General features: G+C 36.1%; 2 protein-coding genes and 2 long non-coding RNA genes across 5 annotated transcripts in view; 1 reads left to right on the top strand and 3 right to left on the bottom strand.

Moving 5' to 3' along the window:
- The window catches only part of oprm1 (opioid receptor, mu 1), a 45,988-nt gene extending 19,563 nt beyond the window's left edge, over positions 1–26,425 (bottom strand). Inside the window, 1 exon segment of the mRNA NM_131707.2 lies at positions 26,052–26,425. Within this exon segment, the coding sequence (NP_571782.2) occupies positions 26,052–26,311 (260 nt within the window). The 5' untranslated portion in view covers positions 26,312–26,425.
- Positions 574–20,618, bottom strand: LOC147841062 (uncharacterized). Its single transcript, XR_015505958.1, has 3 exons — positions 20,466–20,618; positions 3,382–5,616; positions 574–3,218 (listed from the first exon to the last, which is right to left on the bottom strand). It is a non-coding gene; the product is annotated as an uncharacterized LOC147841062 (long non-coding RNA).
- Positions 7,350–11,959, bottom strand: LOC147841063 (uncharacterized). The gene is made up of 11 exons (XM_087279344.1): positions 11,657–11,959; positions 10,629–10,755; positions 10,283–10,526; positions 9,902–10,175; positions 9,620–9,797; positions 9,421–9,497; positions 9,136–9,316; positions 8,791–9,024; positions 8,495–8,666; positions 8,263–8,411; positions 7,350–8,124 (listed from the first exon to the last, which is right to left on the bottom strand). The coding sequence occupies exons 5-11, from the start codon at positions 9,783–9,785 to the stop codon at positions 7,955–7,957; spliced, it is 1,149 nt and encodes a 382-aa protein (XP_087135470.1). The 5' UTR covers positions 9,786–9,797; positions 9,902–10,175; positions 10,283–10,526; positions 10,629–10,755; positions 11,657–11,959; the 3' UTR covers positions 7,350–7,954.
- On the top strand, positions 21,572–25,212 carry LOC147841061 (uncharacterized). 2 transcript variants are annotated; one of them, XR_015505948.1, is made up of 4 exons: positions 21,572–21,638; positions 21,993–22,062; positions 22,358–22,473; positions 23,436–25,212. It is a non-coding gene; the product is annotated as an uncharacterized LOC147841061 (long non-coding RNA). The 2 variants fall into 2 exon arrangements; XR_015505949.1 differs by having other exon boundaries at positions 21,572–21,801.
- Positions 26,426–26,838: the final 413 nt, after the last annotated feature.

Below are 26,838 nucleotides of genomic sequence, written 5' to 3'. Positions count from 1 at the left end.
TTGGTTAAGAGGGATACCAGATAGGAGGTAATTGCAATAATCAATCCTTGATGTAACCACAGCATGTACAAGCACTACAGTATTTTGCTCGAATAGAGAAGGGCGTAGTCTTGCAAAGTTACGCAAGTGAAAAAAGTCAGATCGTGAAATTTTACTAATATGTGAATTAAACGAAAGCATACCACCCCAAGACTTTGAACATGAGTAGTAAAATTTACTGGAGAATTATTGATAGATATAGTTAAGGATTGAGCTTTAGAAAGAACAGATTTAGAGCCAACCAGAAGGGCATTCATAACATTCATAACAAATTATCTACTACTAATTATGTGTAATTGTGGTTGGCATTGATGGCCAGCAGAACTAAAAGTCTATTGTATATCATGACATTCTCTGTAGCTGATAAATGAAAATAATGTTGTTTATTTTAATGCCATAAAACCTGATCACTCAGGTTGTGATTTGCCTCTAGTTTGACTGATCTCTGAAGTCTTGGCAAAAACACTCTTCCCTGTGGTGAGGTGGATGGATTCATTCATCACTGGAAGTCTCATACAAGGGTTTAGGCTGGCAGCATTTCCTAATGATTACATTGTAATCCAAAGGCTCTTTGCACTAGATAAATGATCATGCTGCTTATTTTTCCCACAGGGTATTGACTAATTATGAGAGCATCTCAGGGATGCACAGCTTCTCTGTATTTCACATGAAAGACTTTTTAGGTGAAACGCCAGACCACTGAATCCAATCAGCTAGTGCTCTTTGGTACTGTGAATACCACTTACTGGAAGCCCATTAAAATGTATTCATATCCCTTGCTGAATCTACAGTACACTGATGAGCAGCAGGAAACAGTACACTCAACAGCCACTTTGTTAGGCACACCCATTAATGCAAATATCTAATCTGACAATCCAGCAACCCAAAGTATTTAGGCTTGATGCAATGTCAAGAAGATCTGCTGAAAAGCAACAGAATGGAGAAGAAAGTTGGTTTAAGTGGCATGGTCATTTCAGATGGGCTTCTCTGAGTATTTTAGAGACTGCGGATCTACTGGGATTTTCATGTTCAACCATTTCTACAGTTTCAACAAAGAGATTCAAATTCATGTAGGAGAATAACCTGACTGGTTCAGCTTTTAGAAAGGCAACAGTAACTCAAATAACTAATAATAACAACCATCGTTATTACACATAAAAACCCTGGAGTAGATTAGCTACAGCAGCAGAAGAAGAGTACACCAGTGGCACTCCTGTTGTAAAGAAACGCAAACTGGTAAGAAGTCCGAATTTCAGCTTAAAAACTAAGACTGATCATATTTTGGATCCATCCTACCTCAACAGTTTAGCTTCTAGTGGCGTAATGGTGTAGGGTAGATATTTAGGGCAAGGTCTGAAATCGCCTACTACTCAGTAGGAACTGCATTTGAATTTAAATGTACTACTCGACCATCAGAAAAGTACGTTCTATAGTATGAATGTGAGTAGTATAAATTGAACTTGGGCGTACTACATCTGCCATTTTGTCATCATCACGTGACATACCTACGTCAGTTGCGTCACTTCACTCCTATTCATGAATTCTCTCCTGGTGCATTATGGCATAGCGTCCATTGGATGCGCACTTCAGAATCTCATCAAAAGTTGGTCTTCCGGGTATTTCTCTCATACAGTTTTTCTATGAATTTGGACGTACTACTTAGCTCCATGCTGTTGTTAGCATACTCTATGGAAGTATGCGATTTCGGATGCAGGGCTAGTCATGCATTAGGCCTCTTTGGTGCCATTTACACTATTTACATGCATTTTTGTTTTAAAATTATTATTCACGCTCGGTGGCTATGCGTGTATTTTGCAAGCATGCATATACTTGTACTCTACTGTATGTAAAATGCTCATAAGAGAAATATGAGATCTTGATAAATCAGGAAACAACATACAATAATCCTGAAGACCAGTCAGAGAGTGGTTGTGGACAGCCACACCTCCATTTTCAATAGTTTAGTTTACAATAAAACTAAACACCAGAATTACCAAACCAGAATGAGTCTTTAGTGTATTCACAAGTCAAAGATGCCGGAGTAATGTGGATGCCAGGTGTAACCATAAAAAACATAAGCATTTGTTAACGAATGAAAACTCAAAAGTGTAAATGGCACCTTGAACATTGTTTAAATGTTGTATTGTTGCAAACCATGACCGTTTCTTTGTGTCCACTGTATACTTGTGATGGCCACTTCCACTTCCATGGCTCAAATAATCTTAAACTAGTTTCTTGAACCTGATTGTGATGGTAAATTTACTACTGTATAATTAAATGGCTCCACAGTCACCAACCTCAGTCCATTGGAACACTTTATTGTGCATTGACCAGGAGATTTAGCAAAGCATAGATGTGTAGCGAGCATAACTGCAGCAACTGTGAGATGCTGTCATGTCAATTTAGACAAAAACCACTGTGAAATGGTTCCGGCAGCTTGTTGAACCGATGTCAGAATTGATTACATAATTTCTGAAGCTTTGCAATGCAACCAACATAAGTTTATCAAAAAAATAAATAGATTTTAGTTAACATGCCTGGCAGAAAAAGTCTTCTGGTTAATCTAGAGGACGGTGTGGATTTTTCGTTAATGAAAGAATTAGAAGTGTCATCTGACAAAATCAGTGCAAAGTTCAACTGATTTTTGAAGGACGTCTGGGAGATTAAGACAGAGGCATGCCTTCTAGTTAGGAATAACAACCTGTCATTTAGAAAGTGGTCTTGTCTGTGTCAATTTGCTTGAGTGAAGTCAAACTGATTTAAGTCGGAGTCTAATAATTATCTCTCTGCCTCTGGTCAAACATGCTTGTGAAAATGACAGATGACACACTGTGAAAACAGCTTTAAAATGCCCTGCTTGTGGACCTTCAGGCCATCATGGTGAGAATATCTGTGGCAAGATGATTCATTTTCTTTGGGTTCTTTTTTTTTCTGGTTTGTTTTTTATTAAAAGAGCTGAACTTTCAACTAAAAATTGGATGCTCATAGTACTTATTTGATATAAAAAATATTTACTCATGTACATGCACTGAACCCCTTTCTGTTTCTTTATAATGGGTTTTCTCTATTTGCATTTCTTTACTGTAAAAGAAACAAAAGCAAGGACTCTTATATCATTAAGTAAATTGAAAAATTTTTGTTTTACTATCAATGACAAATTTTACAATATTATCATTTTACTTTTTAACTTTTTAACTATACTATATATATATATATATATATATATATATATATATATATATATATATATATATATATATATATATATATATATTTTTTTTTTTTTTTTTCTTTTTTTCTTTTAAATGACTTTTTAGGGTTTTCATTTATAATCAATAGGACAGTAGAGACTATTGACAGTCCCTCTCGCAGCAACCCGATCCACGTCCACACTGAAGTTTCATCAAGCCTTTCTGAAAAGCCTTCCTTTCACACTTTACCACTGAAAACACACATCACGTCAACCAAGTTTGTCGACACTATTATATTGGCACAGATGACTTTGCATTCATGCCAGGGTCCTGCGGAAAAAGTGATTGCCAGGTGGTTATTTGTGTGTAACTTATCTTTATTTATTTATGATTTGGTTATGGGTAAAACAAAGACCATCCGGGTCAGGTAGTTGAAACAGTAGGCTACAAATGATTAATTCTTTATGAATTAATTAATTATTCATAAATAATTAATTCACCACCGGCTACAATGACAATGTCATCGTCCATCGCAATGTTTCACATTAGACATTGTACGATGCCAAATTGGTCGACATCGCCCAACCGTATTTACAATAAAATGTTTTGACCAATGCTCATGTGCAGAGCTCCTGATAAACTTGAACTGCAACACCAATAAAAGGCAAACGTAAATTAACGTAAACGTAACCTTGTGTGCATAAATTCTAACAACGGTCATGGATGGTTATGGCAAAATGCCCAATGGCTCTTAAAAAAAATGCATTTGCCAAAAAAAAATCAGAAATGGCACATTCCTGAAAAAAAGGTTCCCTACCCCTGCTCTAAGAGAACAGAAACATTGCCAAACCTTTGACAACCTTTTGTACAGTAAGTGTAATTACTGTCATTTTTAAAATGAACATTAACATACATTTCAACTATTGGTCCGTCTATTATGTATTTAAATTATGTATGATTATTACATGACTCTCTTGAATACTACGTGCTGATTGGTAACATTCTGACGTGTGCTATTTCCTTCTAACAAGAGCTGAATAACACAGTTTCATCTCAATTCAATATCTCTTGTTCTCATCCTTTAATTATTTATTTGGTGAAAATGTGTGTAATTATAACTGTGTTGTAACCTTTCAATATTAATCTAGTCTGACTCTGAACTATAAATCAATGATCAATCAGTATTTTGTACTGCATCTAAATATTTATTCTTATGCAAAGCAGCAAAAATCAGGATATTGGAAATACAGCATGTATATTTATCGCAAAATACACCACTCATGGTTATACAACATTGATCTGCTTCATGTCTGTACCTAATCACCCTTGCAATAACAACTGACCGGATATACTATACGTTCCTCCTTTCATACTCTCCTTACTATTTAGATTACAAACCATAAATGATTAAAAACATAGCGGCATTTCATCTTTTTCCACTGGTCAGACAATGCATTTTTAAGTGACTTTTGGTGAATAAAGAAACAGTAGTAACCAGGCAAATTAGATTTAGTTGTGAAAGAACCAAGGACTTGCTTGTTGCTAGGGAACACCGGGACATGTGCTGATTTCTGCCATCTACCTATGTGCAATCTGCTCATAGTTACGAACATATTGCTGTATGAAATTCCAGATACTGGTTGAAGACAAGACTTGGAACAAATCAAGTTTTCATGGTGGTGGTTTTCTAAAGAATTGACTTTGAATTGCTTAAGACTGGGGAATATGCGTCACTGAGAAAGATGAAAGCTTAAAATAAATGAAGATTTGAAACTATTGTTATTGCTTATGTCTCTTTTCATTTGATAGCATGCATATGAAAAGATGAATTGTTTAAATAACTAATTATCAGCCTTTAGGCACAGCTGTCAATCCAAATGACAAGCTTTTAAAATGAACATCAGCCAATTTTATTCATCTATAAAAGCGAGAAAAGAATATGGGATGGAAACGGATGAATAAATCAAAAGCTTCTATGTGCATTTGATTTCAAAGCCTCCAGAATGGCGGATGAAACTATGATAATGTAACTAGAACTAATCTGGGTGAGTCACGCATGAAGTGCCTGTGATGATTTTAAAGTAATCAATGGTGATGTTTACATATAGAAAGTCAGATACAGTTTAGTAAGTTACGGTTGCTAGGCTGGAGTCCAGTCCCAGGACACCTGGAGACACCAGTCTGCTTGAGCTGAAATTTCCATGCAGATCAGGTGGGTGTCAGGTTCAGTCTTGTTTTCTGTCAGGCTCTTAAAAGAGTAAGAGTGCTGACAAATAGTGCTTTTCAGGTCAGTCTGTGGCACTGAGTTGCTGAAGTGCCTGCTGTTTAGACTTTGAACATAATTTATTTTTATTTACCATTTTATTTACTACTTTAGTGCTGTCGCCTCACAGCAAAAAGGTCGCTGGTTCGAACCTCGGCTCAGTTGGCGTTTCTGTGTGGAGTTTGCATGTTCTCCCTGCCTTCGCGTGGGTTTTCTCCGGGTGCTCCGGTTTCCCCCACAGTCCAAAGACATGAGGTACAGGTGAATTGAGTAGGCTAAATTGTCCATAGTGTATGAGTGTATGAGTGTGTGTGTGTGAATGTGTGTGTGTGGATGTTTCCCAGAGATGGGTTGCGGCTGGAAGGGCATCCGCTGCGTAAAAACTTGCTGGATAAGTTGGCGGTTCATTTCGCTGTGGCGACCCCGGATTAATAAAGGGACTAAGCCGACAAGAAAATGAATGAATGAATGAACATACACATGAACATTACAGCAGGGAAAATAAGTATTAAAGGGCACATATTTTAGCCCTTTTTTGAGATTTAATAGTAATATTATGGTTCTTCTGAGTGTGCCAATGTAGGTTCAGATCAAAACGCAATTCAGATATTGTTATTATGCTGTGTTAAAAAGTGTAAATTTAGAGGCGTGTACACGGGTTGCTGTTTTGGGGTGTGTTGTTTAACATGATAATGAGTTTTGACTGCCCGCCCAACGTAACAAGGGGGCGGAGCCAAGAGCATGTCTGCTTTGTGCACCGCGTCACAGAGGCAGACAGTAAGAGTCATCATGAGTGAGAGGAACACAATTCAACCCTACATATTTGACACAGACTCGGACACAGATCAAGCAGAGTCGACTGTTGAGGAATCTATAATCCGAATGTGCCAGAATGTGTCAGAGTGGTACATACAAAATATTTTATGTCGTTGTATACTTTTTCAGCCGCTATGTAACTATGCATGCGCCATCCGTAATTTGTTTGATAAAGTTCGCGAACGTCATGCGTTACGTCAAACAGACAATACATAAAGATATCTACAAAGATAAATTTTGCATTGGTATGATTTATTCGTAATTCATGAATATTGACGTTGACAAATATTGGCAGGTGCTCGTGTGGCAATTGTGAAAAAATGCCAACTGAGGCTGAAAATGTATGCTGCTGGGAGATACCGCAGGTACATTTCCAGTTTACGTTGCTGCTCTAAAGACATCGAATGAGATAATAAACAGCATAACTGTGTCGTGTAATAAGGTTAGAAGACGAATGGATCAACTGGAATTGCAACCCTCGTGCATGACGGAGCATCCAGGAATGGATCCCGTTTGCTTCAATATTTATTCCTTGCAAAATGCATCGAATATATACAAAGCATATGGTCCCCTGCGACTTCGTGGAGTGCAAAAGTGAGTTTAAATAAATAGAAAGAATAGCAGGTTACCTTGTTCATGATCTGCATGCTCGCTTTCTTTTTAAGCACATTAACGCTGTGTAGTCAATAAAATAGCGATAAAGTTGGTTTTATATCCGCACATTCAGGAGTCCCTGTATTGTTTACCATGGTAGTTTAAACAATCGATCGGATTTAGCATGCAAGTATGACTTGTAAACAACATTAACACTATCTACTTGACTGTAAACAATGTTGTACTTTGTCATTTGCTGCTAATACGATTTCCCTATTTTGAATTTGCAAAGAATACTTTACAGAAATGATACTATTAAGGAGAATGTCCGAATATCTGAATATAAAAACCAACTTTACCTCAATGTCAATAAAAATGAAATACGTACCTTTTTTGTTGCTGCTATTTCTGAGATGACAATTTGAATGACTTCATAAAAGGCTGAGTAATGCATGTACTTTTTATTGAAAAATAATTTTAATTTCACTAAACATTAATATATAAACTCTTAAAATATATAAAAATCAGTATGGCATAGAAACATCAACACTTCAGAAAAGATGCTTCAATTCCTTAGTCATATAAAAACTTTATATTGAAGTATAAATTAAAATGTGATTGGCAAATATAAAATGTATCCTTGTGCAAATATAAAATATAAACTTCAAGTTTTCACTTTGTTGAATGAAATACAATTGTCCATGAACATTAGAAAGTACAGTATATCTACAAACACATAAACATATCAAACATTGGCAGTTGAATAAACAAAATATTACTTCTGAAATGTTGTTAAAGCTAGTTATTTTATCAAAAATAAAAATGTATATGTGATAACTCCCAAGTTCAAATTGTAGTGCAATTTCTAAAACAATGTTTCATTATTATGTCTCTGTTAGACAGTGCCGCTTTTTGGCTTATCGGAGCTTTGTGAGCTGGTGTTGGGGTTTCCTCGGGCGGAGAGTCCGTGTTGTGATTTCTGCCTGTGTGGTGCTGAAGATTCGGAGACAGTTTCCTGAAGAGCAGGGCAGCTATGTGGGTTTTAGGATAGCTATTGATTGAAGCGGGTCACCCTGCTGGAGATAGCCTCCTCCATCTCAGGTAGATCGCAGGCTGATGATAGAGCAGGTGGTATGTGAATTCCCAACACTTCATCAACATAGGGTGATGGGTCCACAAACACTTGGTTGAAGATGAGGTCCAGCAGCTCTTTTACATAACCTGTGCAATATAACAGTTATCTCTTTAGTAACTTAATTTTGTATTTTGGAGTAGTGAGTTGTCATTGTGAATGTAAAGTGCAATTATTTTTTTTATTTATTGAATTATTAAAAATACTATAAACATTTATATACATACCGAAAGTTTGCTGTGTCTTCACTTCTCGGACCCTATACTCTCCTTTCTTTGCCTTTGGAAAGGCAAGCTTGTAAATAGGTTTACCAGTTGCTGATGTGGCCTGGGGACGCCCGGCATTTTCATTGTAATGCAGTGCAGCCAAGTACAACCTAACAAAAAGAAAAATGTAAATGACGTACCATGACAAGACTGTATGGTATTGTAAATATTAATTTCTGATCATTGGCTTTACCTGCATAGCATCCCCAGAAATGGGAATACCACATTTTTGGGTGCAAACCGCAGTAGGACGCTGTGGAAAGCTTCAACAGTTGACGTCTGGTGGTGAGGACTTAGCTTGGCCACATCCTTCAATATTCTCTTGTTAGCGAGAACTTTCTCCAGCTTGTAGAATGGCATCGTTGCTAAACAAGCAAAAATTTAAGGTATTAGAGTCTGAATCAAAAACAAATCTGAACAAAGAAACAAGCTCTGTTTTGCATTAGTTTTAATCGCAAAGAATATTTTATTTGTCTGTATACAACTTACCAGCCGACAGCCATTTGTTCTTGTCTCTGCTTATCCGTTGCGGATGCAGATAAGCCGGAAAATTGGGGTCTTCATGTACATGGTTTAAGATAGAGGTCCACTTTGCCACTCTTTCAGGACCTGTTGTGGATGATGCAGCAGTCCAGTAGATGTGGTTTTTGATGCTACGCAACCATTTACGCAACTTCTCACACCCCTTTATCTGGCATATCTTGTCCAGTTTTTTGGAAATTCCTGGAAATTAAAGAAAAAAAAAAGACATCAACACAAAAATAATAATAAACATGTAAGAACTGTAAATAGCAATTTAATCTTAAGTAAATTAATAACTGCTACATTACATACCTTTCTCGATATGCCACACATCGTAAAACTGAGTGACATTTCGATCCCTGAGATATTTCTGTATTTGAGGATGTCGGTCTGTGATGATGCATTCCAGACGAACACCGCGGGCATCCAACAGGTCTAGGCTTCTCTTTAGGCCTTCTTTTTCCATATGGTAACTGCCGCCCACCTCATTACTCTATAAAATTTTAAATAAGGAAAAAAAATATATATAAAAAAAAAAAATCACACATTTTCCATCCAAAATATTATGCTAGTTCACATAACACTTTTCTGTATTACCTGGACTAACTTTAGGTCGACCACTGTGTTAGTTGCAAGGTCCATCATTGTATAACTCCCATACTTGGCCGAGTGACCTTCAAGAACAAACCGTACATAATTATTTCAAACACATTTTTGGAATAATTGTAATGTATTTCATATTTATTTTTTTTATTAGACTGTATTGAATTAGAAATGAAATCTTTTGACTAAATACCTGGGGAGTCAGCCCTCTTATCTCCTCCAACAATCACATTCTCTCTTCGACTGAGCTGTTCTAGCATTTCACTCTGCCAATTTCTCCACTTGTGGACAATAGCAGGTTCAATGCAAAGTCTTGCATGACAACGAAATGAATCATATTTAAAAATGTGTAGTTTCATGGCAGCAAATACCTGACAACAGAGAGGAGAATTTTTAGTACAATGTGCATGCACCCTGTGACAAAATTTATATTATGTTTCTAAAAGAAATGTGATAAATTTTGATAGATAATTACCTTTTCAACTACAAAAAATTATGCACCACTCAAGTAGACTGCAGCAGAAAGATGCAGGTTGCTAGCTGGAGTACTACCAATAATTGGCTGACTGTTCCATTTTCTTACAAACTCGCAGTGTGGGCAGACTTGCTGTACGCTCAGAAATGTCCCAAGCCTTTGTGACTTTACATCACATCTCCTTTGACACACTGGGCAGTCACTGAAGAGCTCCATGAGGCATGTTTCATAGACAATGAACTTGGCAATGTTATGAACTGGGCATTCTTGGATTCTGTAAAAATAAATATACACATGTACATAATAAAAAAAAAAATGATGATGAATGTTATGATGACAATACACAATCTTTCAAATAATTTACATAATGCATAAACTCACGACAAGTCTGTTGGTTCAATTGCAGATGTGCATTCCTCTGCAGGGTCAAATCTCACATCCGAGTCTTGGGCTATAATTTTTGACTCTGTCAAAGTCTCTTCGGCTTCTTCTTCTTCCTCCTTCTCCTCCTCCAGCTCCAGACGAGGTCTTTTTAGTGAAGGTTTGAGGGGTGTCGAAGTCATAAACGCAGTAGAGGATGCTGATGGTACAGTCAGTTCAAAACTGGATACTGTTGTCTGGACACCTATAGTGTAATTTTATGATTAATCTCATTGCACGTTTATGAAGATAATAAAACACGTTTCTAATGCAGCAACTTAAAATAAACTGAGAAATTTTAACTTACTTGTACTCCTGCGTTTAGCCTGAAGCGTCCTAAAAGACAACTGGGTACCAACACTGTGTAAAGATGTGTGAAATGGTTCTGTCTGGCAACAAACATCCACCTTGTTGCTCTTTGTCGACGTCGTGGCCTTTGTAAGAAAACATAATTTTTTTAAAATGACCTTTATTTGATTAAAACATACCGATCTTATTGTAAACAACTGCAGACCACGTGCAAGTACAGTGAAAAAATTTCAACAAACATCCCACATACAAAACAAACTTTAGCTGTAACTTAGTCAGTGGTAATGCTTATTACAATGTTTAATTTTTTCTACCGTTTCTGTTTCTGATGGCTAAAACCCCTTTATGGACACATTAACAATTAAAGCTTCGAGTATTTAGACTGTTTTAGAAAAGCACAATAGCTGTAAACGCGCAAACATCCGAAGTAGCTTTAGCCGCAGATGCTATTCATTTCTGCTTAACATTACAGTATACACATTACAACAAACATCCCACATAAACAACAAACTTTAGCTGTAGCCAGTACTGGTTACTGCTTTATTACAATGTTTATATTTTTCTACGGTTTCTGTTTCTAATGGCTAAAAGCCCTTCTTGTACACACTACCACTTATAGCTTCGATTATTTAGATTGTTTTAGAAAAGCATAATAGCAGTAAACACGTGCAAACAAACATCCGAAGCAACTTTGGCTGCTTTTAACTTTTAGATGCTATTCATTTCGGCTTACCATTACAGTACAACAAACATTTAACAACAACAAACTTTAGCTGTAACGTTAGCCAGTGGTACTGCTTTTTACAATGTTGCTATTTTTCTACGGTTTCTGTTTCTAATGGCTAAACCCCCTTCATGTACACACTACCATTTGCAGCTTCGAGTATTTAGACTGTTTTTGAAAAGCACAATAAGAGGTAAACACTTGCAAACAAACATCCGAAGCTACTTTAGCCGCAGATGCTATTCATCGGCTTATCATAATTAGAATGCTAAGGCTAGAAGTACATAAAATGTAATACTTACTTGAAGTGAGGCAGGATCACGTATTGTAGGAACTGATCCAGTTTTCAAAAACAATTTACTCGCGAATCCGGAGTTGTATTGTCCCGCGTTCTCGAGGCAGTCTACGCTAAAGTGGTTAGCGCAAACATACAACAGTTTTGGTACATTTTCAGGCACCTTGTCTTCAAAGATAAAACTCAGCCACTTAAGCCTCTGTTGCTCATTTGCAGGAAGACGGTGAAGGCTCTTGTGCTGAGCCTTACATCCTAAAATAGCACAAGGGTGTTCTCTCGGTGGCATCGCTTCGACGTTCACGCTGATAATGGCGGAAACGGCAAACTCAGGATATGTTAATACGCGCAGCTGTCAATCAATTCGGTGGGCGGGGGGAATCGCACACCTACGTAATGGTGCGATCGATTTCAAAACAGCTCCAATTGGCCGACCCTTTTTTTTGTAGTGAAATTGAAAAAAAAAGGACTGGGTGTGTTCATATCACCCCAGTATGATGGTCTATACACTATACCAACACACAGATCTGTCCTAACAGCTTGAGAAGAAGATTTTTTACAATAGGTGCCCTTTAAATACAGATTTTTTTCCCTGGGAATAATATTTCTAATATAATAATAAGGAGCTGTTGAGTTGAATTGAATTGAACCAGATTTTGGAAAACCCAAACAATATAAAAATAAAACTAAACAAATAATATCTGAAAAATGACCATGAAAAATAAGTCAATGACAGTGAAATGACAAGAAGGAAGTACTGAACTACTGAAATGTATTTAATACTTCATATAAAAGGCTTTTTGGTGATGGCACCTTAAAGACACCTCTCATATGGAGAATGTCACATGAATTGTTCAGGTGTGATTTTTTTCACAGACTTCAACAGAGTGTAAAAATCTTGATGGTTCTGTGGGTTTCGTCTATCAAATCTGATCTTTAATTTGTACTTTCTGTTGGATTTATGTCAGATGATTGGCCGGGCTATTCTACAGCTTGATTTTCTGCATTTGAGAGTTGAAATGTCCACCTTGGTTTCATCTTCATCATCCTGATAATGTAGATGTTGGACTGCAGCAGCTGAAATTAATTTACAATGAGGAAGAGAGATTTCAGCTGCTGTCTGGACTTTGACAGCCTTTCTACACCTCCCTTTCTTCATGTGTTCAATACATTTTCCCTGCATCATTTCATTTTTTTATGTATAACCTAATTTGTAAAGTAATTAGATTTGTTTTCTATGCATATATGGATTTCTTTGGTTGTTACCAACCTCCAGGGAAAATTTTAAGTCAAAAGCACCTTTGGAAATACTGTATGTTTTCTGAGAAAACTGAATAATTCTCTGGTCATTGTTTTCAGTTTGATTTGGTTTACGTTGTAAACATAATCCCTATTATAACACTTAATAAAAACATACAATACATCAGCATAAAATACTGTACATAGCCTCATAATCTACTATTTACAGTATTTAAAAAAAATATTCTCAAGGCCATGTTATCAAAAACTTAAGGAATAACGAATAAGACAGATTGATCTTAGTAATAGACACACATTATTTTAATAAATTTAATGTGAGATTCTGATACAGCAAGAGGCGAAATGTTGTTAATTCTAAATTATACATGTAGCACTCATAAAATTCACAACTCTTAAGTCAAATTTCAGTAATAAAGTTTTATTTGTGTCTTTTGTTGTTGTTATACATTAGCCTATATGTTGTCATGTGAGAATACTCAGACTCTAAATTAATGAACAAAGTTAAACCATGAACAAACTCCTTCGAGTGGTAGAAATTGAACTTGTGCTGAGTGAACAGCTGAGATGCGGACATACGAGAGAGAAAGACATATACACATATTCCAGTCAGATACCAAAATACTTCAGAAACTCGCTTCCCTGTTAAATGAAAAAAACAAAACAGTGAACCAAACAATACGCATGCCTCCATAATCGTTATATGATAAAACATAACAAAACTGCCTAAGACATTTAATTAGAAGATGAAATAAAGCACTATTTGCAATATTCCACTAATAGGGGGAGCAGAACCAGGCAAAAAAGCTGACAAACAAAAAACAAAAGATAAAAATATGATCAAATATGATAAATATCATATCAAATATGATAAAATGCAAAAATAAAAAGAAGAAAAAATATTCATGACATTATGCTAACTATTATATTTATTACCTGTAGTTTTCATATAAAGACACTATCAAATAATTCAAAAACAAGTATTATTCAGAATTAGAAGTTAAATTAAAACAATATTTCACTATAGATAGTGCCATTCATTCATTTCACCATTTCACCCAAGTTAAAGACTGCCTTTTTGATTCTTTTTTTTTTTTATGATGCTGTGCAGCAGACTGGCTTTTCCCTTTCATCTTTACGAATATTCCATTTCATTACATCACATGGCACAACAGCTCCATTTCAGCATCATGCCTGATTGGCCAAGGCAGCTTTAAATCCTCCTGTGAATATACACTCCACACAGCAACAAGTCTCTTTCTTTTGTGTTCAATGCACTGTGTTGATTAATCAGCAATGACACAAAGAATAACAGCCAAACAAGAGACATAATGTCCAATAAACCTCACCAGTTTTCCTCTAAGTCATTATTCTAATCTTGAAAACTGTAAACACAATTTTTAAAGTATACTTATGTAACTTTTCTTTTTCAAGACTTGTGTATTGTCGGCACAGATATCATCCAAGTCATCCAAGTCAGAGATAAAAAAAAAAAATACTAATATACATTTAACTACAAAAACCACACGCATATATATATATATATATATATATATATATATATATATATATATATATATATATATATATATATATATATATATATATATATATATATATATATATGTATGTATATAGTTGAAGTCAGAATTATAAGCCCCCTGTTTTTTTTCCCCACAATTTCTGTTTAACGGAGAGAAGATTTTTTCAACACGTTTTTTTTTTTATATATATATGATAGCAGGATACAGCATCTCAAATCTACTTCCTTCCGGCCAAAAGCCCTTTTTTCACTTATTTCATAATGGCTCAAAAGAGCCATTAGGCTTGTGCAAAGATCAATAAACATTTGTGGCCACCATCCCTTATGTTGGCTCAGAATACATCATAAGTACATATATTCACCTGCACATCCGGAAGCCAACTTCAAAATATAAAGTGCGAAAATTAAACCTTACTGGATTGAGTTATGCTGTGTGAAATGTGAGGATATTCATCATTACTCAAGCAGAATGAGCTGAATAACACTGCTTTAAGTCGCCTTTGTATAGGAATGAAAGTGATATGATTTTTATTTTAATCTAAATAATTGAATTTTATATGGTTCATCTGCCACAAATCAAGGGGGGAAATGCAGAGATAACAGGGATATCAGCAGGCTTTTGATAAATAAAACAAATGAAAGAAATTGTGGGCAGTATTGATTTTTTGCCTTGTCGCTTGTGTGCTTTTCTGTGGAAGAAAAATAAAAGCACGAACAGCTTTCAACCTTTGCTCATGATGTCTATAGTATATGAGAAGCTCATATAAAATTAATTGATCTGTACAAATGTTTACTTTAATCCAAGCATCTTTCAGCTTACAAAAACATAATGGATGAATGTTTTCCATTTGTTTCTCATTTGTTGCTAGCTGCAGGACACATATAAAGGATGCGGTTATTGCCAGCGCTGAAATGTTGTAAACAACGGCATGAGATTCTAGAAGCATATGCCATTGTAATTCACAGCGTTTATCCTCACTTAGCACATAAAACTCATTTTCTGCACAACTGTGACTGTTTCTCACTTGCTAGAATGCCTGAACACTGTCTGCTCAACAGGTTACAACAACAGGAATCCAAATGCAATTATCAGCGGCTGATGGCTTTATGTGCATTTAAGCAATCTGCACATTTTCTTTTTACGTTTAAATTTCCACTGTTTCAAGCATTGGGGAGCAGATTAAATGTCAAACTCATTTAAACTCATTTAGAACACATTAGAACACATTTTGGGGCTGTGTTTAATTTTACTATCATATTTAAACAGCTTAACCTCTTTCCTGATGTACATCAAGAATTTGTATCAAGGGATTTCTATGTAGAACTGTCTAAAATATTTATTCATTAGAAAATAAACCTTCAAAGTTTTCCTTAAATGAAGCCTGTAGTGCGATGGGTATGTTCTGGGAAAAGTGTGACGCCAAAGCTAGAAGCAGGACTTGAAGGAAGTGGCTTTGATCTTGACTTTTGATCTTGGGATTGTATGTAGGACGATCTGATGTGTCTGAGACAGCGATGAGTATTTGCATTCGACTATATTAGCAACCTTCAGTGTTTGAAAAAGATTTGTTAATATTTAGAAAGTGGATATTTATGCTGTATATAAATATATATATATATATTTTTACAGTAACAGTGGTACAGTAGATGTTTACACCAATAGCAACAAGTGTAGCATCCTTATTCACAACCTCAGCAAATGGTCCAGAGAATGTTTAGACACAAGTGTTTTCTCTCACATAATGACATGCGTTTACACTTTAAAATTCACATGATTTGATTCTGTTTGTTTACAACTTTTTAAATTTGTTGCTGCATTCAAAATAAGCAGCATAAACAGCCAAGAATAATTAAGGTATACAGTGCAACTAAAAAGTATTGTGTTATGTTTCATCCTTATGCAGCAGCCATACTAGAGGTTGCAACACAGGCTCATTCTGAAAAATAATCCCGTGGACATTTCTGGAGACCTCGAATAACGTAGCCGGACGTACGTATTACTGTATTTAATTTTTTTGAGCGAACGCTACGTACCGGCTGAGCGCTTACCTCTTTGTGGAAAGCTTTACCGCTGCAACCAGTTTATCCAGTTAGCTTATTCTGTACGTCGGCGGACTTGAGGCGCAGGGTTCAAATCCAGTGAAGAGCGTTTCCAGAAATCAGGTAAGACAAAAACAGAATCCGAAAAATAAAATGAACAAGTGAATAACAGGGTGAGAATGTGGTGAAATCTGAAAACATGGTAAAAATCAGATGAGGCCGTTTTTTTTAGGGAAGTAAGGACGTGGGCGGGTCAATCTGTAAAATGGGTTGGGTTTAGGGAAGGAGGAGGGTGGGTAGGTTGATTGGCCGATTGCCCAGTTAATTATTCAGTCAGTCAGACAGACGGTCACTCGACAGCGGCCTCAGGTGGGTTTATGCGAAAACAGCACAGACGCGAACGGCACTCACGAGAGACATTCGAGATATGAAAAAGCGCACACAGCGGCCTCTCGTGTATTCGCGAAAACAAAAACGTAAAAATACAAAAATACGTACCTCTCAGGACATATTTCGTGGTCTTCGGAAACGTTCACAGACCTAGGTTTTTAGAATGAGCCTGGGTTGAGAGTTTGAGCATGCAAAATTCTGTTGTTAGACTTTACAAAAAAGTGAGCCATTGGTCTATATTTTACATTTCTGTACACTGAGGTCATGTTTTGATCTTCAATTGGTCTCATGCAATCACGTGATGTGATTTTGCTGATCAGAGTTCAGCTTGAACTAGAACTAAGCTAGAACTTTTCAATGCACGAACTGTGAAACTTGTCACGTGAGTTTGCGTTTCCGGCATTTTTTGCATGTGTGACCAAGGCTTCATTCTGAAATGGATTTAATTAATAATTTCTCTCTAAATTCTACAAACAAAACCTTATAATGACGAATGCGAAAGAAGCTTGTTTTAATTATCTGCTAATTCATTAAAAACAAATCACATATACAGAAGCGTTTACAGCCTATGTTTGAACATTAAAAATTGAGGTCAGGTGCACCTGTTTGGACTGATCATACTTGAGATGTTTCTACAACTTTACTGGAGTACACCTGTGGCAAATTCAGATGAAGTACATGACAAGGTACACAACTGTCTAAATAATGTAACTTTTAACAGTTAATATCAGAGCTCAAACCAAGCCATGAAGTTAAAGACAATGTCTGTAGACCTAAAAGACAGGATTGTATCAAGGAACAGATTTGGAGAAGGGCACAGAAACGTTCTGTGGCACTGATGGTTCCAATGATCACAGTGGTCTCCAATATACATGGTCAAACTAAGCAACTGATGAAGAAGAATGACCTTAGTGAGAGAGTTGACCAAATTTCTCTGTAGAGAGAAGAGAATCTTGCAGAAGAACAACCATCTCTTCAACTATGTACAGAAACATCCTTAATGAAAAACAGAAATCTGTGGACCTCAGACTGGGGCAATAGTTCATCTTTCAACAGGACAACAACCCTAAACACACAGCCAAGATAACAAAAGATTGTCTACAGGACAGCGTTATGAATGTCCTAAGTGGCCCAGCCAGAGCCCAGACTTGAACCCGAATGAACATCTCTGGAGAAATCTAAATAGATAGAGCTTGAGAGGTATTGGCATTCAACTGCCTAAAAAGCGCTGTGCTAAGCTTGTAGCATCATGAGGTGCTAGGGGTGAGAGGGGGGGCTCTGAGCTCAGGTAGGTTTCGAGAACTTCCCGTTTTGATAAAAGCTGATGACAGAAAATGATGAAGAGATATGCTTTTGACTGTAGTGCTAAATTTTGATTGATCAAGTAACTTATTGTGCATGTTATTTGGACTGTGGGAGGAAACTGGAGAACCCGGAGGAAACCCATGCGAGCACAAGAAGAACATGCTAACTTTGCACAGAAACATCAGTCGGCCTGTTTAAGGACTAGAACAGTTGACGTTCTTGCTGTGAGGCAACAGTGTTAATCACTGGGCCACATTGCCGCCCTACGAAGGGTGGAGGAGTAGGGGTGGAAGGGGGGTTTTTCAAATTGAAGATGACTGTAGTGATGACTGGCTCTTTATAATAGTTTAGGAAACGTCTTTTTGGTGAATCTTACAATATTTATATGATCCTCTCGAAATTAGTTTATAAATAAACTTCACTTAAAACATCTAATCAAATGTACTACTCAGCATTTCTCACGTAAACTCAAGGCACAGTAATTATATGCTGTCGCAATTGCATTTTTATGAGTGCATTATCAATATGACAAACATATGTGAATGACCTGCAGTAATGTAAAAGTAATAAAAGATGTATTGTTCTTAATATCGTTGGCATAACAAGTAAACTAATATAGTATCACTTTTTAATGGACTAAGAAGTAACGAGTAACGCATCATGAAAATATGACTGTTTTGATTCATTGCAACAATTTTCATTCCATAAGCAAATCTTCAGTCAGGATTTATAAAGGTATAAAAAGAAAAATCAGGTCTGTTGCCCTCTATGTGCCTCATGTTATTTCAACTCCTGCATGACTTTTTTTTTTTTGTTAAACGCTAAATGATCCACTGACTTTCAATGAACATGCAAAAAATATCTGAATTATTCCCTTTTGACCATATGCTCACTTTAAGGTTCCTGGATTTAAATATGTGGGTAAATCTCATCAAAGATCCATTTGTGTGTGTGTAAAAAATAAATAAATATAATAAAAAACAAAAGAACATTGAATTATTGCCTAATTTCAAAATGGCTGTCACGTCATGTAACAGAGGAGTGAACCACTCAAAGACTTGGGAGGTGAACTAATCATTTCTGTTTCAAGTACAGAAAATATAAGATGTAAAGTCGACACAAAATGAACCGATCACTAGCTAAGACAACTTGTTGTGCCCCACAGAAAAGAAGTAAAACTGAAGAAACAAGGTTTGGAGCAACATGAAGATGATACATTTTTCTTTTTTAAACCAAGCTATACTCTTAAAGTGGATATTCCCCTGCTAGATCATTCTAGGCATTTACGGAGAAATGCATGAGAGGAAACATGTTAATGTAGTTTTAAATCAACTTATGTCATTTCTCACCATTTTTTATTTCTCTCAAGGCTCATTTTATTACCACATGATGGAGGTCGATAAGCTAATCTGCATTGGCTCATTTATCACACATGTAGATTGCAGTACTGGGCAATAGCTGTCTATGATTCCTACTTTAGGCAGCTGCCTCTAAAACTGTGATTGGTTGCTCATAAATGTTTGGAAAGCGCTGAGTCTTCAGAAGGCAAAGAAAATCATGCAGCCTTTTGCAGAGGACAATGCTTTGACAATTAAATACAAACTTATTGATCCCAGTATGTCTTGAAGCCTTTCAAATCTGATGAGCAAATAGTATTGTTTAAGAAATGGATATTAAAGATTCATTCAACCTCTTAGACTCAGCATTTCTGACTTAATTTGCGATTGATCTGAACTAAACTGCTGCCTATTTAAGACAAATAAGCCCCCACATCCTAATTGAAATTCAGTCACCTCTGTTTAATTAGTGTATTGATTGCATCCTTGCCTTACACATGTTACTGGTATTGTAGGTTCACAGGATCAGGTCAGATGTGTTTGTCATGCATGTGTCTGGTTTAAAGAGGCAAGCCACAGAAAGAAATCTGAATCATTTCAGTTGACAGCTGTGAAATGTACTTGTTGGGGAAACACCATAGGCTTCGTACAAACACAGTGTAAAAAAAAAAGGCTAAATTCCGGAGGAAACCCACGCGAAGGCAGGGAGAACATGCAAACTCCACAGAGAAATGCCAACTGAGCCGAGGTTCGAACCAGCGACCTTTTTGCTGTGAGGTGACAGCACTATAGTAGTAAATAAAATAGTAAAAAAAAAAAAATTATGTTCAAAGTCTAAACAACAGGCACTTCAGCCACTCAGTGCCACAGACTGACCTGAAAAGCACTATTTGTCAGCACTCTTACTCTTTTAAGAGCCTGACAGAAAACAAGACTGAACCTGACACCCACCTGATCTGCATGGAAATTTCAGCTCAAGCAGACTGGTGTCTCCAGTGTCCTGGGACATATTTAATTTAAATAATTGTTACTTGGATCAGAGAATAAATTGAAATAATAAATCATTTTAAGTGGATAAATTATTGATTATGATTATGTACATTTGGGTTTGTTACATGTTTATTACATAGAGATTGTTATTGCAAAGTTTATTTGCGTCGCTTCTATACATACATACTATGTTTTTCAGTTTGGGAACTTTAATCCTTCATGACTTTTATTTTAGCACTTAAGTTATCATGGTGTAGTGGTATTAATTGTGCAAAACATATTTTAGTTGCAGTGTTTGTTGTTGGGTTTACAATGTGTTTGTGTGTGTATTGGGTTTTCACCCCACTCTTGTACATGTAGGCCTCCAGGTAATCAATGGTTTTACATCTATTTTGTTTTTACAAAAGCATCCAGGCAACCACAACTTTTCTAAAACAATGCATCTTTTTACATCGCAGATAACTTCATCTAATTTGCTTACAGTATCTATCTCGATCTGTCTGTCCCTCTGTCTGTATAGGCCATCTCTAGTCTTTTTTTTTTTTTTTAAGTAGGCTATTCTAATTCATTTTTGTGCCCATCTCTGATTATGAGCCATTCACTTTGTGCTGCATTTCAGTATCGATTATTCATGCAAAGCACCCGCCCAGTTCATTGAACTGTCGTTCTTTTTCTTCAAAAAATAAGTGCATCTCTATTTAGCGGCACTTCTGATTAGCAAAATATGCGGTCCCAGCCGGCACACGACCGACCTTCAACGTTGAAATATGGTTGAAATAAGGTCAGATGTGTTTTGAACGTTGAAATAATGTTGATAGAACGTTTAATGTTGAACGGTTGAAAAACAGCCTGCATATGACAAGGCTTCAACGTTGAAATGTGGTTGAAAATACGTCAGTTGTTGCTTTAATGTTGAAACAATGTTGAATGATAAATGGTTGAAAAAAGTTACAGAAATCCTTGTACAAATCAACGTTGACATTTTTTTTATCATGGTCTGTATGTTGAATTAACGTCATGGCTTCACCCAATATTCAACATGTTTGGTTACCATGGTATCGGAGGCCACGCGCAGCGCTTCACTTCACTTAATTACGAACACCTGACCTGCAGTGCAGCAGAATTCAGAGGTAAGCGTGTTTTTAGATGCTTTAATGTTTTATTTACCCCCCGATTTTGTTTTACACACATCTTAAATGTGACTTGGTGTAGTGTTTCGAATTTTGAAGCATTTAAAACTTTCCAGTTTGTTTTTAGTCTTGTTTGCGCTCCTGTGACGCAGCTAACCTCGAGGTAATGTCACATGTTTAACGTTAGTCTAATGAGCGTTTTTATGGCAAATTCAAAGCGATACACTCCAAACGCAGTTTAAAGTTACTGAGCAACGTTATAAAACAATATCCATTTTATACGCTGTATTATTAGTGTTATTATTACAAAGTGAACTGCTGTCGTTTCACTGTTGTTGTTGTTTTTGCTTTTAGACATGTAACGTTAACTTACTCCAGAGACGCACTAACTTGCACAGCATTGAATGGAAAAGGCTTTGTCCATGTAAGTTTACTTTACCTTTAACTAAGCTATCTGTTAAATCTTCTTAGTGCTTTGGTTAACCAAAAGCATGGTGATATTCTCTTTCTAATATGTTTGTTTATTGATTGTTAGGCTATGTTGTGATATTATATTGTTATATTGATATTATTATTGTGAAATCATGTTGTGATGTTATACTATGTGACAGTGTTGGGGAACAAATATGTATTTAGTGAGAAATTAATGCTTAAATTACACTTTGTATAGTAGCAGATAAAAGGTGTAATGGGTTTTAACTTTCTGAGTTTTCTGGAAGGTCCAGTTGAGGGGCATCAAGAACACGCAGATAGCCTACCCGGACAGACTGCAGTTCTGCTACTCCATGCCAAGGCTTTTGTATGGATGTCTTGACTACTACTGTGTTCTCTAAAGGTATTACTGGAACAAAACAACAGCACCTGTTACAGTGAAATTTGTATTAAAAAAATTAGTGATACATGTGTAGCAGGTCCAGTACATGTGATGTCATTGAGAAGTTGTTTTTATTAAATGTCATTAAAACAAATAAATAAACATGCTATTTAAATAAATCTAAATATTAAAAACTTGAGGATTAAGATGACAAATGAAATGCATCATCTGTCTTGCGAAAAGGGTCTACTTAAGAATTCTGGTGTTTTCCAACTGAAAGGGATAGTTCACCCAAGAATGAAAATTTACTCACATTTTACTCCCCAAATGGTTTAAAACCATTATGTGTTTATTTTGTTGAACACAAAAGAGGCTATTCTGAAAAAAAAAAAAAACTAAAAACCTGTAAACATTGACCTCCATAGTAGAAAAAAATACTATAGAAGTCAATGGTTAAATAGATTTGCAGCTTTCTTCAAAATATCTTCTTTTGTGTTCAATGTGGTCAGTAAATGACGACAGAATACAAATTTTGAACTATCCCTTTACTTCTCTGTCCTACATGCAGACTTTTGCAGAAGTGCTACTCCTTCTAGAGTTTTTCTCAACCATGTCTAAAAAGCTTTAAACAGCTTTTACAGTACATGTAATGGTTTACAACAACTTGTAATTATTAGATGTGTTGAATGTTTCATGATTCTTTACTGCAGCCTTGGTTAAAAAAAAAAAAGCAATTTTTTCGAGAATCTGAAATTTGAATTCTGGAAATGTTGGCACCAGTAGTGGCGAAGGGCTTCCTGACGACATCACACCTAATTCTTCACTTCTCTTAGTTAGGAATATTCAGATGGATGAGTCAAAATTATTGAGTGTGGCGATATTATAGGACAAATTTGGATTCAATAAAAAATAAATATTTGAATTTCACTTTGTATAATAGCTGATACCAACTTAGTTGTAACCTCATATTTCATTTATTGCAGGTTTTCTGGAAGCTCCATTTGAGGGCATCAAGGACATACTGATGGCCTAAACCAGTGTCAGCCTAGACAGACAGACATCTATTGCAGTTCTGCTACACAAGACCAAACTCTCTGCTTTTGTATGGATGTCTGACTAGTACGGTGTTCTCTAAAGGTATAACTGGAGCAAAACAATAGCATCCGTTACAGTAAAATTTGTGTTCATAAAAGATAGTGATATGTGTAACAGGTCCAGTACATTTGTCATAAAGGTTAAATCACAGTAAGTACTGTAAAAATAACTTGTTTGCCTTTGCCACAACAGGTCATGGTGTGTGCTTACTGCTCGTAGTAAACACACATGCTGATCTGATGCGGGAGAGATATACGCAAACACATTTGTATTTACTGTTTTGTTTTGCCTCACTAAAGTGTTGTTGGAGCTTGGTATGTTCACAGTGGAAATCACTGAAGTCACATGGAACGTTTTGACAATGTGTTTTGTGCCTTATCTTGACAATGACCATCTTGGGACCATTGCTGTCTGTAGAGGATGAGGAGCATTTAATCAAAAATATTTTAGTTTGTGTTCTGAAGATTAACAGGTCTCTGGGATGACACAAGTAATTAATTACAGAACCTATATGAACACTTAATGTGACATGTAATAGTGAAATAGTGGTCCTACATTCACAAATGTGAGCCATTATTATAAGACCCATGTGAACATGCAATTTTTATGATACTAATAATAATGGAATAACAAATTGCTATTACTCTTGTGTTTGTGAGAGAGAGTCAAACCATATATTCTACACATTTTCTTGATGATTTACTGAAATATTTGTCTATGTTCCACTGTCACAGGTGCTCAGTTTTGCTGCAGTAATGCTAAACACAATAGATGTACTTTATAAAAAAAAAAAAAAAAACCACTAAATATTTAGCATGCAGACCTGCCAAGTGAAGGAGTAATGTCAGGATTAGATTATAGCATGAGTTTTCACTATTGTGAATGTGAAGCCATTCATTCACAATGAATTGGAATAGCAAACCTCATTATTGATTTTGTAGGAAACTCACCTGGTGTTTGAGAAATAAATATGTATTTAAGTGCTAGACTGATATAGATGTTTTAGTGTTTTACACTTGATTCTTTGTCCCCAGTGCCATCTTTTACCTCAAGTGTTTCTCTCAACCTATAAAACCTCAAACAGATGTAATGTATTTCACTTGTGATTCTTAGTTGTGAGTGATGTTTTTTATTTTATTTTTTTACTGCAGCCACTTTAAAAATGGGTATTTTGTAAACTTTGTAAACAGAATTGAAGCGTAGTTTAGTTACTTAGTTTAATTTAGTTAGTATCTGTCTTTCTGAAGACAGTAACACTTTACAATAAGGTTGTATTAGTAAGTGTTAATGTATTTACTAACATGAACAAAGAGCAATGAAGCATCTTTCATATAAAGAAAGTACAGTTCATGTCAGCTCAGTGCATTATGTTAACAAGCACACATTTTGATTTTAATAGCATTGGGACATATTTCAATTAATTAAATGATTAATAAATGCTGTACAAGTATTTGTTCTTTGTTCATGTTAGTAAACATTAACTTTAATTCATGAAACCTAATTAAAAAGTGACTTTAATTGTATGCCTTTTTTCTGTATTTGAGTGTACAGCATGTATAGTAACCTGCATGGTTTTAATGAACTATGTATGCTGTAAATGTTGCTGTATATTTAGAATAATTGAAATAATGAGGTGTGTATTAAATAAATTGATACACAGACTAAGTTGTGTATTTGTGTCGTGTATTTTTTATTAGTAAAAATTTGTTTGCTATATTTATGGACTTTGCGTTGTATGTAGTTTCTATTTAACTTAAGTTGAAATGTATGACGGTGAAACAACGTCACGGTATCAACGTTGATCCAATTTGCAAAATCGAAAGGTAATTCAACCTTCATTCAACGTCTACAAAACGACCACAATTCACCCATGAAGAAGGTAAGAGTGAAACAACGTTGTGATTTCAACGGTGAATCACCGGTGGTGGTCCGACGGTGAAACAACGTCACTATATAAACGTTGATCCAATTTGCAAAATCGAAAGGTAATTCAACGTTGATCCAACCATAGACCTGACGTTGATTCAACGTTGAATCACCGTTGAAATGCCGGCTGGGGTGTTACACCACATCAGATGAAGTGTGAAATCAATGTGAACGAAACAATGCAATGTTTTTCTCCAATACGCTGACAGGAACATCGGAAACGCGTACACACACTCAGTGGAGAAGAGACACATTTCTGAGCTGTAAATCGTTAATATTATTTTATAAATGAAAAGCAAGCATAAGCATAAATAAACTACAACAGTAAAACATTATTTTATTCTATTATTAACAGGCCGTCTTTAGTGATTGAATGACTGCAAAACAGGGAGTTTCTGCAATGCCGACTTCTATTACCAGAAAACAATCAGCACCTCTTTCAACAGGTCCCTTTTAAAAAGCAACAACTATCATATTGCATAAAGAAAAACTATCACCTAAAATGTCTATTTAAAGGAAGCAAAACAACTCTAATATCTTATGCATCGTAATACATTCCCCTACATGTCTTCTCTTACCTTATAATAACATACATGACGAGGACGTTTCCCACCAGTCCCATCACACACACTATAGAGTATAAGGCAGTGATGATGATGGCCACAATCACTGGAGTTGAGCTTTTGTCCAGCTCTGGCGTCCTGTCACATACGGAGCTGTTCATGTTCACGAGACCGGAGCTGTTGCTGAAGTTTCGGCAGAATATGCTGCTATTCGACACCATTGGGTTGGAAAGCGCGTACAGAAGGTCCGAAATGTTGCCAGTGTTTTCCATCATGGCAAGTGCCGTTCGGGTGATATTCGCCCAAGTTCTGCACGCGCGCGCTGTTTATCAATCCCGCTCACAGATATCGATACCTGTCCGCTTCAAAACACTCAACGAGTCCCAACCGATCAACCGAGACAGTCTAATGTTGCTCCCGCCGCTGCTGCCACAAGTATAGTAGTCTCTTTTGTTTACGAGACTCTATGATAAATCTATCCCCGCAGTTCTTGCATTACCCTCGTGAAATTGTATCGAGCGTCGCATTTTATTCAACAAAATGACGTCACGTATATATGCACATGACTAGAGGCTTTTCGGCAGTCCGGTGGTTCCAGCTCGTCACTTTCTCATCGTCGAAGAGATGTATGAATTTACAATCGCTCATCCTCATCTCTCCAGCTGAATTTATGGCTTGATTTTATATTTACCGAATGCAAAAAGGGAAGTCTGACTTCACTAATTAGGCTTTAACTCCACGAAAGGAGGTCAAAACTAAAGATTGGTGGTCCTAAAAGTATGTTCTCAGTGTAGTATTTTAA

Source organism: Danio rerio, chromosome 13, assembly GCF_052040795.2.
Source record: "Danio rerio strain M-AB ecotype USA chromosome 13, GRCz13ab, whole genome shotgun sequence".
Lineage (NCBI taxonomy): Eukaryota > Metazoa > Chordata > Actinopteri > Cypriniformes > Danionidae > Danio > Danio rerio.
The sequence above is the reverse complement of the archived record's forward strand: the minus strand, read 5'-3'. Positions and strand labels throughout refer to the sequence as shown.